The sequence below is a fragment of the Mirounga angustirostris genome, unplaced genomic scaffold, assembly GCF_029215605.1.
Source record: "Mirounga angustirostris isolate CCGP_5_RB_7025 unplaced genomic scaffold, mMirAng1.0.hap1 SCAF_12, whole genome shotgun sequence".
Classification (NCBI taxonomy): Eukaryota; Metazoa; Chordata; class Mammalia; order Carnivora; family Phocidae; genus Mirounga; species Mirounga angustirostris.
Genome location: NW_026991720.1, coordinates 103,244,449 through 103,257,679, shown reverse-complemented (window position 1 = coordinate 103,257,679; position 13,231 = coordinate 103,244,449). Strand labels below are relative to the sequence as shown.

General features: G+C 46.0%; 1 protein-coding gene across 1 annotated transcript in view; it reads left to right on the top strand.

The window, feature by feature from the left end:
- Positions 1 to 13,231, top strand: part of ABCA13 (ATP binding cassette subfamily A member 13) — a 379,838-nt gene that overhangs the window by 123,823 nt on the left and 242,784 nt on the right. Inside the window, exons 28-29 of the mRNA XM_064575492.1 lie at positions 5,496 to 5,609; positions 8,630 to 8,720. Of these exons, the coding sequence (XP_064431562.1) occupies positions 5,496 to 5,609; positions 8,630 to 8,720 (205 nt within the window). The remainder of the gene's footprint in view (positions 1 to 5,495; positions 5,610 to 8,629; positions 8,721 to 13,231) is intronic.

Genomic DNA, 13,231 nt, shown 5'->3' with positions numbered 1-13,231 from the left:
AGATTTTCTGCTCTGCAGTGTGTTTTGAGACAGTTCGTAATCCTTGTTGAAGCATTGGATGGCTGCTTTAAAATACTTGCCAAATCATTCCAACCTCTGATGTATCTCAATAGGGACATCAGTTAATTGCCCTTCTTAATCAAGGTGTGGTTTTTGTGGTTGTTTGTGGGGTGGGTCCTCTTCTTTTTCTGTCTTTCTTCTATTTTTTTTAAAGTTTATTTATTTTATTTTATTTTATTTTATTTTATTTTTTAATTTTATTTATTTATTTGAGACAGAGAGAATGAGAGAGAGAGAGCATGAGAGGGAGGAGGGTCAGAGGGAGAAGCAGACTCCCTGCCGAGCAGGGAGCCCGATGCGGGACTCGATCCAGGGACTCCAGGATCATGACCTGAGCCGAAGGCAGTCGCCCAACCAACTGAGCCACCCAGGCGCCCTTTTTTAAAGTTTATTTACATAATCTCTACACCTAGCATTGGGCTTGAACTCGCGACCCCAAGATCAAGAGTCACATGCTCGTCAGACTGAGCCAGCCGGGTGCCCCTGAAGTAATTTCTTTTCACAATTTATTTTTATCAATCTCTTTCTGCTTTCCTCAGATTTGTTGTATTATTGTGCTGTGTTGACTAATTTTCACTTTTTAATTAATAACGAACGTATTTGAGTCTGAATTTTGGTTCTATCCAGTATGTTGTTATAGCTAATGTCTGCATTATTTCCTAGATGAACATTTCCTAAATAATGTCCTATAACTCAGGAGTTATTTGTGATATTTAAAATTTTTTAACTTGCTGGGGCACCTGGGTGGCTCAGTTGGTTAAGTGTCTGCCTTCTGCTCAGGTCATGATCTCAGGGTCCTGGGATCGAGTCCCGCGTCGGGCTCCCTGCTCAGCGGGGAGTCTGCTTCTCCCTCTCCTTCTGCCCCTCCCCCTGCTCGTGTGTGTTCTCTCTCTCTCAAATAAATAAATAAAATCTTTAAAAAAGTAAAATAAAAAATTTAAACAGTGTTCACACCAACCTTGGGTAACAAATTCTAATTTCATAATACACACCTAAATGATTTCTATAGTTTGGGATTTTACTGCGTATTCGTTTCAGTAAAATTTTCTTGAAAAATGAGGGTCTGTATGCATATATAAGATAAATTAGGATATTTGAATTAATTTAAATTGCAATAACTGGCTATACAAAAAAAGATATATGTTTATAAATATATAAAACACATTACATATGTAAATATACATATGTATTTGGGGTGTGTGTGTGTTCTCTATTTGTCAATTTAAGATTTTTAGATCTTCTCCTTTGGCTGCATCAGTAACACCACCCATGGTCTGCAAACGTGCGTGCAGTCGGACTGCGTGGGTGGTGTTTACTGAGCATCTACTAGGGGCCAGGCCTGGCCTCGAGACATCAGAATATTCATTTATCTTAACATCACCACAGCCACTACCCCCACTTTTCTCGAAGCTTGAAGCTGACAGTTTAAATAATTTGGGTAAGACCATGCAGCAGATAAGAGGCAAAGCCAAGGTTTTAACCCAAAACACAGCTGTTTCACGACCTGATTTTTCAAGTACTCTCTGCCTGGTCTTATGAAGGCTTAACGTCTCCTACTGTTCAATCCTATCAAATTCCTTCATTATTTCTAGTCCTTTTGACTTCATATATTTTGATGATATGTTGCCAAGTCCGTAAATTTTAATCATGGTAAATCATAAATTTTTTTTCCAGAATAAATCATGTTCTTTTTGTCACGAATTTTATTTTGGTGGCTGTTACCATTTCTAGCTTTTTTGGTTTTGCTTGATATTTAAATCTTTTGTTTTTAGTCCAATGTAAAAATACAGCTGGCCTTTCATAGAGTTGTCTGTGCAATAGATCATAATCTTAAATTGGAAAAGAGCTTTTGGGGTGCCTGGGTGGCTCAGTCGGTTGAGCATCTGACTCTTGGTTTCTGCTCAAGTCTTGATCTCAGGTCATGGGATTGAGCCCTGTGTCAGGCTCTGTGCTCTGTTTGAGATTCTCTATTCTTCTGCACCTTCCCCTCTGTACACGTGCTCTCTCTCTCTTTCTCAAATAAATAAATGAATCTTTAAAATAAAAAAAAAGAAAAGCATTTATTTTGTTCATAGCTACATTTTTAGCACCTACACCTGGACATGGCTTACAGACACTCAATAAATATAGATACTGGGGCACCTGGGTGGCTCATTTGTTAAGCGTCTGCCTTTGGCTCAGGTCATGATCCCAGGGTCCTGGGATCGAGCCCCACATCGGGCTCCCTGCTCGGCGGGAAGCCTGCTTCTCCCTCTCCCACTCCCCCTGATTGTGTTCTCTCTCTAGCTGTCTCTCTCTCTGTGTCAAATAAATAAATAAAAATAAATAAAATCTTAAAAAAAAAATATAGATACTTACTGAATAACTTAACGAACTGTGTCCGAAATCCTTTGAATTGGATGTTTGGACCTATTCAAAGTTATTGTTGCGAGTGGCAAGTTTAGAGTTCTTATTGTCATTCTCTGTTACAGTTTTAAAATTTACGTTTGTCCTTGTGGTTATCTCTTTTCCTTTTTTGCTGTTTTTCTCTCTCTCTTTTTTTTTTTTTTTTGAAGATTTTATTTTTAGGGATGCCTGGGCGGGCTCAGTTGGTTAAGCGTCTGCCTTCGGCTCAGGTTGTGATTCCAGGGTCCTGGGATTGAGTCCCTGCATCAGGCTCCTTGCTCAGCGGGGAGCCTGCTTCTCCCTCTCCTGCTCCCCCTGCTTGTGCTCTCTCTTTCTCTCTCTCAAATAAATAAATCTTTAAAAAATAAGAAGATTTTATTTTTAAGTCATCTCTATACCCAACGTGGGGCTCGGACCTACGACGCCGAGGTCAAGAGTCGCATGCTTCACGCCAGGCGCCCTCCCTTCTGTGTTTCAATGTTGAGCTTACCCTCTTACAGTTAATGATGAGATTCCTTCTTTCTCACTGAGGTGTGAGCTCCCATTTGCCTGCCTGCCTGCCTCCCTGCCCGCCCCTCGCCCCCTCTATCGCCGATGGGAGTCTACAGTTCTATAGATTACTATCTCATTAACTGGTGTTACAATCATCAGCCACTGGGGCTTCTAATTTCAATTATAACCTTCCTACTATAACTTTATAATTTTCACAGTTATTTTCAAGAATTACCATGGGCATCTGGATTACACTTAAGACTTTGTTAGCTACTATTTAAAAATCAATTCTTGGGCCACCTGGCTGGCCCCGTCAGTGGAGCGTGTGACTCTTGATCTCGGGGTCATAAGTTCGAGCCCCACACTGGGTGTGGAGATGACTTAAAATAAATAAACTTTAAAATCAATTCTCTATTTGAATGGTTTCGTGACTCAGCACCATCTGGATCGTATCAGAGATGTATCGTATTCTTATACTGAGTTAACTCTTACTCAGGTTGGGTTCCAGGACATTTTTTAGGAGCGCTCTCAGGTAGCCTGCGTTCTTTCTGCTTGGGTATCTGAATATGACCTGCACGTAGGAATTCGTGGTTTATACTATTTGCCTCTCAGAGCTATAGATTGCGTTTCACCGTCCACTGACCTTTAATTTTGCAGAGAAGTTATCTGAAATTACATTAATTTTTTTTTTCCTTCTTAAGAAGCTTCTTGTGAACTCTTGGGTGTGTATTCCAATTTCAACTGGAATTCCAGATTTTATGAGGTATGTTAGTCTGCTTTTAATAATTTTGCCTGTTCTAAGAAAGGCTCTGAAATGTACAGACTCAGGGATGTTTGTGAGCAATAGTGAGTTTTCTTCCTTCTGTGATTCGTGACTCTGCTCTGGCCCCTTCCCTGGAATCCTCCTTGGGATTGGAATCCTCCTTGGCTTGGCTCTCCTGCTTCTTTCCTAGATTGGTTTTCCCTGGGTCTCGTGGCTGTCCTCTGGGGGCCAGGACGGCGTCACCAGTTGGTTCTGTGCAGAGATTTGTCCTGTTGCCATTTCCGGAACGCTGCCCGTCTGCTGCCTGCTTGTTCTGGGATCAGCGGCCTGGAGGCCAGTCTTCAGCCCAGATTGCTCCCTCTGATCACCCCCTTCTCGACCTTCCTTGGCTCGTCGTGAAAATACCAGGCAGAGATTGTCTACATTTTCTCCTCTCTTTCATGAAATGGGTTCAGATGAAGACCTTTCTCTCTCCTGATTCGTACGTTGGCCTCGTCCTTTTACCAGAAGGATCGTGGCGCAATCCCTAGACCTAGAAGATCGTGCTTAGCCAGTGTGGGTGAACAATGGCAAGGGTGTGAGTGCAAAAGGGCCAGGTTCACGCGAAGGCAGAGGGAGAGTGTGGATTTGGAAGAAGCCCTTCCGCACTGCTTCATGCGTCCGGCAGCCCAGTGGAAGGAGGAGAGGCTCTGGGCCGGGCTGGGGGCCACGGTTCGAGAGCATCCAGCCGTGTCCCAGGAGGACCTCCTGCTCTGTCTTTGGGCTGGCAGCAAATCACGACTGCGGGGAGCATCCTCTCTCTTCTGTGGTGGTTGCTTTTCAGCTCCTGCGCTGGCGTGACCTGGGCCAGTAGGAGGGTCTCCTGGTGACCCCAGGGATGTGTGGTTGGCCTCTCAGACCCTCCTTACTCAGCCCTGTCTTTTTGGCACGTAGATCATTGTCAGGATTAAAAATACAGTAACGTTGCCATGGACGCTTTCATGGATATTGTTTTATATTTCACTTAAATCATTTCTGAGCATAGAGTCCTTTTATCTTTAGAGAAAAGGCACAGGCTTTTTTGTGTGCCTGGGTCAGGGACTAGGAATATGTTTATGAAACCAAATTGTTTTATAAAAATCTGGCGCTCATTTGCTCACTAGCAACAATAAATGATAAAATACAGGTAGTTGTCCTCTGTCTTCAGTAGTGTTGGGTATTGTAGAACAAATGCATGGATATTACCTGAGAATATATATATATTTTAATTTATTTGACAGAGAGAGTGAGCAAGAGAGAGAATGAGCAGGTGGGAGGGGCAGAGGCAGAGAGAGAAGCAGGCTCCCCGCGGAGCAGAGAGCCCGACACGGGGCTCGATCCCAGGACCCTGGGATCATGACCTGAGCCGAAGACAGATGCTTAACGACTGGGCCACCCAGGCGCTCCCCGAGAGCATATTTTTGAGGAAGAAATGTGGGCAAACATGATTTTATGTAGCAGGTGTGTGCTGGGGACATCTGCTGTTCCCCACAGTGAGCTCAGTCCTGGGGCCACCGTGGTGGACAGGTGGACGGCACTTGCAGGGAAAGTCTGCGAGAGTAGTCTTGGGACTCACCTCAGAGACGAGGACGCTGGAGCCGGTCACCCGTCCTGGGGAGGCGTCGGCGGCCTGCCGGTGACTTTGGCGGCTCTTTGCTGTGGTGGCCAGTCGTGTATATTAGGCTTCTCTCCCTCTCGTCCCTGCACGGCCCCTAAGAACCCTCCCGAGCTGGCGTTGCAGACCTGGAGATAAACCCACGTATGCTTCATTTTGCAGGCAAATTACACTTTCCATTTCGTGCACAAGCTAAAGACTTTAACAGAAACACTGCTGAAAACGTCTGGCATTTTTCAGAACGGTGGGAGTGGCCAGATGCTCAGGCAACTGCAGGTGAGTGGTGGCTGTCTTCACATCGAGGGCGAGGGTTGGGGGGGCACCTGCGAGGGCGTGCCTCGAAATCAGAGCGGCCCCTCAGGGGGCCCCACGGTGCCCCTCGGGTGTGGCTATCAGCTGACTCATAATACTGACCTAGAGTTGAATGTGTGAGGCAGTTTTGTGAGTGGTCAAGGGCTTGGTTCGTGCCAGATGTCAGTATTATGAGCACGATGAATAATTTAATAGTATTTGCCTGTTCTTTAAATTCCACAAATGGAGGGACGCCTGGGTGGCTCAGTCGGTTAAGCATCTGCCTTTGGCTCAGGTCGTGATCTCAGGGTCCTGGGATCGAGTCCTGCATCGGGCTCCCTGCTAAGTGGGGAATCTGCTTCTCCCTCTCCCACTGCCCCTCCCCCTGTTTGTGCTCTCTCTGTCAAATAAAATCTTAAAAAAAAATAAATTCCATAAATGGAGGCACAATTCTGTACCTTAATGCTCTTTTGAGTGGTTTGCGTACTTTTCAACTGTGGGTCTGTTTAAAGGGCCAGTTATCACTCCCTGACATTCTGTATTGACGATCTAATATATTCCAAAATCCTGGGGGCTGTGTTTTAAGATGGCCAATTCCTGCAGAGCCCGACAGACATGAACTTCAGAACTTTACAGGAGGTAGGCCACATAATAACCTGGGGCCATTTGTGTAACTGGAAGTCCCCTGAAGTCTGATAGCATGAGAAATCACGCCCGCCTTTTTATTCTTGTTTGGCCTATTTTTTTATGCACCAGACAAGTAGTTCAAGACGATTCATTGCAGGGACTCGGGAGCCAGCCTGGCTGGCTTTGATTCCTAGTCTAGCCCGGCAGTGGGGTGAACACACTGTCCCAGAGCTGCAGTTTCCCCCGGGGAGTCCTGTGCCGGGGGTCCCGTGGCTCCTGACAGTGGGCCTGGCGGGGTGCTGGTGGCCCCGGGCGTTAAACCCAGGTGGTTTCAGAGCCCAGCGGCAGCTGGCGGTCCTGTCCTGGTGTTGGAAGGTCTGCGACGCCGGGTCTCAGGGCGGCCCCCACTGTGTTAGTATGAGGACTATCATCATATTCTTCTTGAACTTGTTTGCTCGCGGGTTGATTTGTTACGGGATCAGCAGGCTTTTTCTCTAGTGGGCCAGATCGGAGATAGCTTAGGCTTTGAGAAAGTCTCTGCTGCGATTAGGAATAATTACATGCAACATCATGAACAACAAATGGAGAGTCTCCAAAGTCGTGTGAGCACCTGACTGCCCCCCTGCCCCCAGTCCACACGGCTCCAGGGAGAGGTCCTCCCATGAGCTGGTACCACCTGCCAGGCAGTCATGTTAGAAACGCAAGTCCTTCTTCCATCACCTGCACTTGTCATCTTCAAGGAAAAAGCATGGTGAGTGGCGGCCCATTTCCCAGCGTGGGGCTCATGATCGGGGAGTGTGAAGACCTGTATTCCAGGCCTGGCTCTTGCCACCAGACAGTTGGGCAGGTGCTTCACTGCTGCCCGAGACCTGGACTGCGTTTCTGCTCAGGGAAAAGCAAGTGATCTCCTCACGGAGATGTGGCCAAGCGTAGATGATCAATACACAGAAAGTACCCAGCCAGTGTCTGGCCCGTGGTGAATGCCCAGCAAAAGATATGCAAGATTCCAGTAAAATAAAAGTGCACACCAGTGTTTCGTAAGGAAATCCTGTCATCCGTACACAAGCATCGATAGAATCATCACATCCGGGAGGCGGAGGTGAGAAGTCACAGAGCTGAATGCAGAGGGTGGACGCCGTTTGAGAATTCCTTATCGGAAGTTCTAAGTTTCAAGGCTGTGCGCTCACACGAAGTCAGGGTCATGTGTAATTATTCTCTAGTGAACTGATAGGTTCCAGAACTAGTCCCCGTTCCGCCAGCCCCCTCCTAGCTTAGTCCTGGCTCTGGCCTCATGACATCAGGATGTCCCCCGCAGTCTTGGTGGGCTGCTGGATGTTGCAGGGGGCAGTCAATCCGGAGGCAAGCTTTCATTCCAAGCACCCTGGGGAGCCCTCCTTAGTGAAAACCTTGACAAGGGAGAGCTGGAGCCGTTCAATAGGAAAGAGGGATCACACAGATCATGATCTGCAGGGTTCTTCCAAAGATGAGGTTTGATGGCCACAGAATAAAAGTGGGTTCGGGAAATGCAGAAACCCTTCCCTGGTGGTTTTATGAGAGTGACCCCATCTCTAAAACTGGCCGGTGGAAAACACAATGGAAAGGCTCTTTTAAAAAAGCTTTCTATTTAATTATTTACTAATTTATTTATGTATTTATGTATTTATTTATTTTTAGAGAGAGAGAGCATGTGTGCATGTGTGTGTGAGCAGGTGGGAAGGGCAGAATCTTAAGGATTATTTTATTTTATTTAAAGTAGGCTCCATGCCCAATGTGGGGGTTGAACTCAGGACCCTGATATCAAGAGTCGCACGCTTAACTGACTGAGCCAGCCAGGTGCCCCGTAAATGATCTATAAATCATCACCCTCTACTTTTGTTAGAAAATTCTCCTGAGGGCGCCTGGGTGGCTCAGTTGGTTGAGCGACTGCCTTCGGCTCAGGTCATGATCCTGGAGTCCCGGGATCAAGTCCCGCATCGGGCTCCCTGCTCGGCAGGGAGTCTGCTTCTCCCTCTGATCCTCCCCCTCTCATGCTTTCTGTCTCCCATTCTCTCTCAGATAAATAAATAAAATCTTTAAAAAAAAAAAAAAAAAGAAAGAAAATTCTCCTGAAAAGTCGACACTTGTTTCGTTCTTTGTTTTCAATGTTAGTGCATAATTTCAATGACAATCTAAATTGTCACAATCATTACTCTTGTTTTTCAAAGTGAAGTCCTAATCAACTGTGATCCTGTTATTTACCATGATTTTTAGAACCTCTTTCACCATGATTCACTTTATGTGTCTTTTTCTTGTAAAATGAAACTTCAAATAAACCTAACAAGTATTATTCAGTAAGAGGAAATGAGATTATTTTTGTTAAGCTGTGTTATTTTCCTTAGGAAGCCCTGAGGAACAAATTTATAAGAAACTTTGTAGAGAGCCAACTGCACATTGATGTTGACAAGCTGACCGAAAAGCTCCAGACTTACGGTAAGTAGGTGGGGGTGTGTGGGGGTAAGCAGGTGGGCATATCTGTGTATGTGGGCGTGTCCATGTACCTAGGTGGGCGTGTCCGTGTCTGTGGGTGGGCATATCTGTGCATGTGGGCGTGTCCGTGTCTGTGGGTGGGCATATCTGTGCATGTGGGTGTGTCCATGTACCTAGGTGGGCGTGTCCGTGTCTGTGGGTGGGCATATCTGTGCATGTGGGCGTGTCCATGTACCTAGGTGGGCGTGTCCGTGTCTGTGGGTGGGCATATCTGTGCATGTGGGCGTGTCCATGTACCTAGGTGGGCGTGTCCGTGTCTGTGGGTGGGCATATCTGTGCATGTGGGCGTGTCCGTGTCTGTGGGTGGGCATATCTGTGCATGTGGGTGTGTCCATGTACCTAGGTGGGCGTGTCCGTGTCTGTGGGTGGGCATATCTGTGCATGTGGGCGTGTCCATGTACCTAGGTGGGCGTGTCCGTGTCTGTGGGTGGGCATATCTGTGCATGTGGGCGTGTCCATGTACCTAGGTGGGCGTGTCTGTATCTGTGGGTGGGCATATCTGTGCATGTGGGCGTGTCCATGTACCTAGGTGGGCGTGTCCGTGTCTGTGGGTGGGCATATCTGTGCATGTGGGCGTGTCCATGTACCTAGTGGGCGTGTCCGTGTCTGTGGGTGGGCATATCTGTGTATGTGGGCGTGTCCATGTACCTAGGTGGGCGTGTCTGTGTTCGTGGGTGGGCGTGGCATGGTCCACTTAACCAAATAGCCCACCGCTGGGGTCCTCATCCTTCTGCCTCCAAGTTTCTGGGTGACACTGACAGGTTGCTCTTCTCTGGTTCTGTTTGCTTGTCTGGAAAACTAGATAACGCTCCAAAGGTTGCTCATACCTGAAGTTTTCTGGTTTATGGAGTCAGGGCTTGAGTAGCAAGGAACGTAGTCAAAAAGGAAGGCTTCTGATGTGAGTGCAAGATTTAATGAGACTTGAGGGCGCCTGGGTGGCTCAGTTGGTTGAGCGACTGCCTTTGGCTCAGGTCATGATCCTGAAGTCCCAGGATCGAGTCCCATGTCGGGCTCCCTGCTCGGTGGGGAGTCTGCTTCTCCCTCTGACACTTTCCCCTCTCATGCTCTCTCTCACTCTCTCTCTCTCCAATAAATAAATAAAATCTTAAAAAAAAAAAGAATTAATGAGACTTGAAACAATTAATGAGTTTTTGAAACAAATGAGTATTCCTGAGTTAATAGTTGATTGAAAGCAGGTACATTGAAAATTTGGAGCTCAGGTTAGGAGGTTTTATCAATCTGCCAATGGTTGTGTTGTCCCTCCATAGTTAATGCATGAATTCATTTAGATATTAAACAACCGGGTAGCGAGCGAACACGAGAGTTGGGTTCTGTGCCAGGATCTGGAGACCCTCCCCACCACCGTGTGCCGGGCCCAGATGGCCGTGTTAGGAACAGTGGCATGGTGGCAAAATTGGGGTTTGTCACAGGTGCATCCTGGGGGTGTGCTCGGGAGCCCAGCCCAGCTGAGTGCAGAACAAGAGTAAAGGAAGTCCCCCTGAGGGAAGAGAGGACACGCCTGCAGTGCGGGGGGTTGGCAGAGGGCTAGGCATTGCAGGAGACACCATACTTCCCTCTTCTGAAAAAAACAGGTGTGATGAATTTACTGCCTTAGAAAAGTTAATGAACTTAAATTATTTCCTTTTTATTTTATTTCTTAAGTAGGCTCCATGCCCAGTGTGAAGCCCAGTGTGGGGCTTAAACTCACGACCCTGAGATCAAGATCTGAGCGGGTCCCTTAACTGACTGAGCCAGCCTGGTGCCCCAAGTTAATGATATTTAAAAATAAATGTCACTGCTTTAAGTCATTTTTCAAGGAATTAAAACATACCTCTGTATGTTTTACAAACCTCCTTTTTGTAACTCTGTAGGTAAAGAATTCAATCACTTTACTTCATGCATCCTTTTAAAATCACTGGTGCGGGGCACCTGACGGGCTCTGTCGGAAGAGTGTGCCTCTCTTGATCTCAGGGTTGTGAGTTCGAGTCCCACATTGGGTGTGGAGATTACATTAAAAAAATAAAATTAAAAAGAAAAAATTGCCAGCGAGGTCATCCATTTCTCTGCCTTAGAACCAGCACCTGGAGCCTGGGGCAAAAAGGAGCATTTGAAAGTAATTTGTAGCAATTTCTGGGAATGTTTGTCCAATCAGGCTCTTGATTTCATTCCTTAACTTTTTTAAAGTAACCGTTTTCTTGTTCCAAAAGCAATTTATGTCTACTGTAGAAATATTAGGAAATACAAAGAAGCCAGGAAAAAAAAATCTACCCATAACCTCATCATCACAGACCGCCTGGGGTTACTTTTTCAGATGGATTTGCATGGCTCATGTGAGCGTGGGTACATATATTTTCAGAAAAATGATCACACTGTTTATATTATTTTGCAAACAGCTCATAAATGGATTCTAGGGGTGCCTGCATAGCACAGCTGGTTAAGTGCCCGACTCTTGGTTTCGGCTCAGGTCATGATCTCAAGGTCGTGGGATTGAGCCCCGCATGGGGCTCCATGCTCAGCGGGGAATCTGCTTGGGATTCTCTCTCTCTCCCTCTGCCTCTGCCCCTCCTGGTCGTGCTGCCTCTCTCTCTTTCTCTAAAAATAAAATAAATGCATCTTAAAAAAAAAAGAAATGGATTCTGTTGCAAAGATTCTTCATGTCCTTCAGTACTGCCTGTTACAAGAGTTCTCGGTCCAGCCCCCTTCCATGTCCACCCCCTAGCACCAACCCACTTTAAACGTGTTTAACTGTTTCTTGTGGATTGTATCTTTCTATCATGGCGTGATACATTATGTATCGTTATATCTTTACATAGGAGTTATCAATCCGTTTCCTGCTGTGAGAGATGTGGCCTTGCTTCTCCCTCCCGGGCCCCATGACTCCCTTGCAGGGATGGACGTTTTCCTTATGTCCACATCATGACCAGACAAATACGGTTCGGTGCAGAGCCAGGTTACAGGTTTTAATGAAATTTCCTTTTTCACAATGTTTCCCTCTCCTAGAGTTTCTGTTCTCTTGGCTCCCCACTGCCCTCCGTGCCAGTGTGTCACCCTTCCTGACGGGGGAGTCCCTCTGTCCGTGTGGGCAGACACCTGCTGGCCTGCCCTCTTGCCCTGGGCCAGGCAGGTGGGCTTCTGAGCATCACCCCCAAGCGCTCCCACGAATTACCTGCTCTGTTCTCCCAGACGGGATACCGAGTCTCCTGGGCTCGTCGTCCTCCCCATTCTTGTTTTATGATCATGTTTTGCTGGTTCACATCCGAAAATGTCAATCTGAAAAAGGATGCACGAGAGAAACATTTCCTGAGCAATTTTACTCAGTAAATTCACCTTTACATCTGAAGGGTATGTGGGAATAATCCCAATTTTACTGATACACTTTGATTTGTGTTCCTCTCTCTCTCTCCTTACTTTTATTTTTTTTGATCAGTCTTGTTGGAGGGTCCTCAATTTTATTAGTTTTTTTTTAATAAAACAAATGTTTGGCTTTAGTGATAATTTTATTTTTTATTTTATTGACTTCTGATTTTTTGTTTGTTTTGTGTTTTGTTTCTGGTTCTATCCTTTCACTGTCTCTGGTTTGTCACTTTTTTTTGGTAACTTCCTTAGAGAGATACTTAGATCTGTGATTTCCACCTTCTTTTTCTTTTCTTGTATGTACATATACATGCTTATGATTACATGCTTCCCTCTGGACATCACCTCGCTGCCTCTCACATGTTTTGATATGTTCTATTTTCATTAGCATTCAGTGAAGTGTAGCTGTTTTTGATCCTTGGGTTGTTTGAAAGTTTATAGCTTACTTTCTAAATATCGTGATTTTCCATTTATTATTTATTTTTAAGATTTTATTTATTTGTTTGTCAGAGAAAGAGAGAGGGAGAGAGAGAACAAGCAGGGGGAGCAGCAAGCAAAGGGAGAAGCAGACTCCCCACAGAGCAGGGAGCCTGATGCGGGGCTCGATCCCAGGACCCTGAGATCATGACCTGAGCCAAAGGCAGATGCTTAAGACTGAGCCACCCAGGCTCCCCCTTACTGATTTTTTTTAATGCTCATTCTTTCAGTTATTAACAGGTGTGTGTTGTAATTTCCCATTGGGGTTGTGGACTTCTCTATTTCTCCTTATGTTCTGTCAATGTAGGGTTTATATAGTTTGAGGCTGTATTTTATTTTTTATTGCTAACATGTTAGATATTTATATTTTCTTCCATTGGCTTAGTTTGGGGTTTCTGGGTGTGTCCGCTGGTAATGTCCGTGGGCAAGTGGGTCCTGTTATTATGTTCTGTTTTCAGGTGAGACAGCGTTTCGTCTCTGGGGTCAGGTACAGGGGTTTGCTGGTTCGGTTCCCTGCCGAAGCGAAGCTGTAGAGAGGGCTCCGCATTGTCTGATTCTCTGGCTCAGCTTCCTGGGTTGTCGGGACTGCGTATTATATTCCACAGTAGACGGGGCTGTGAATC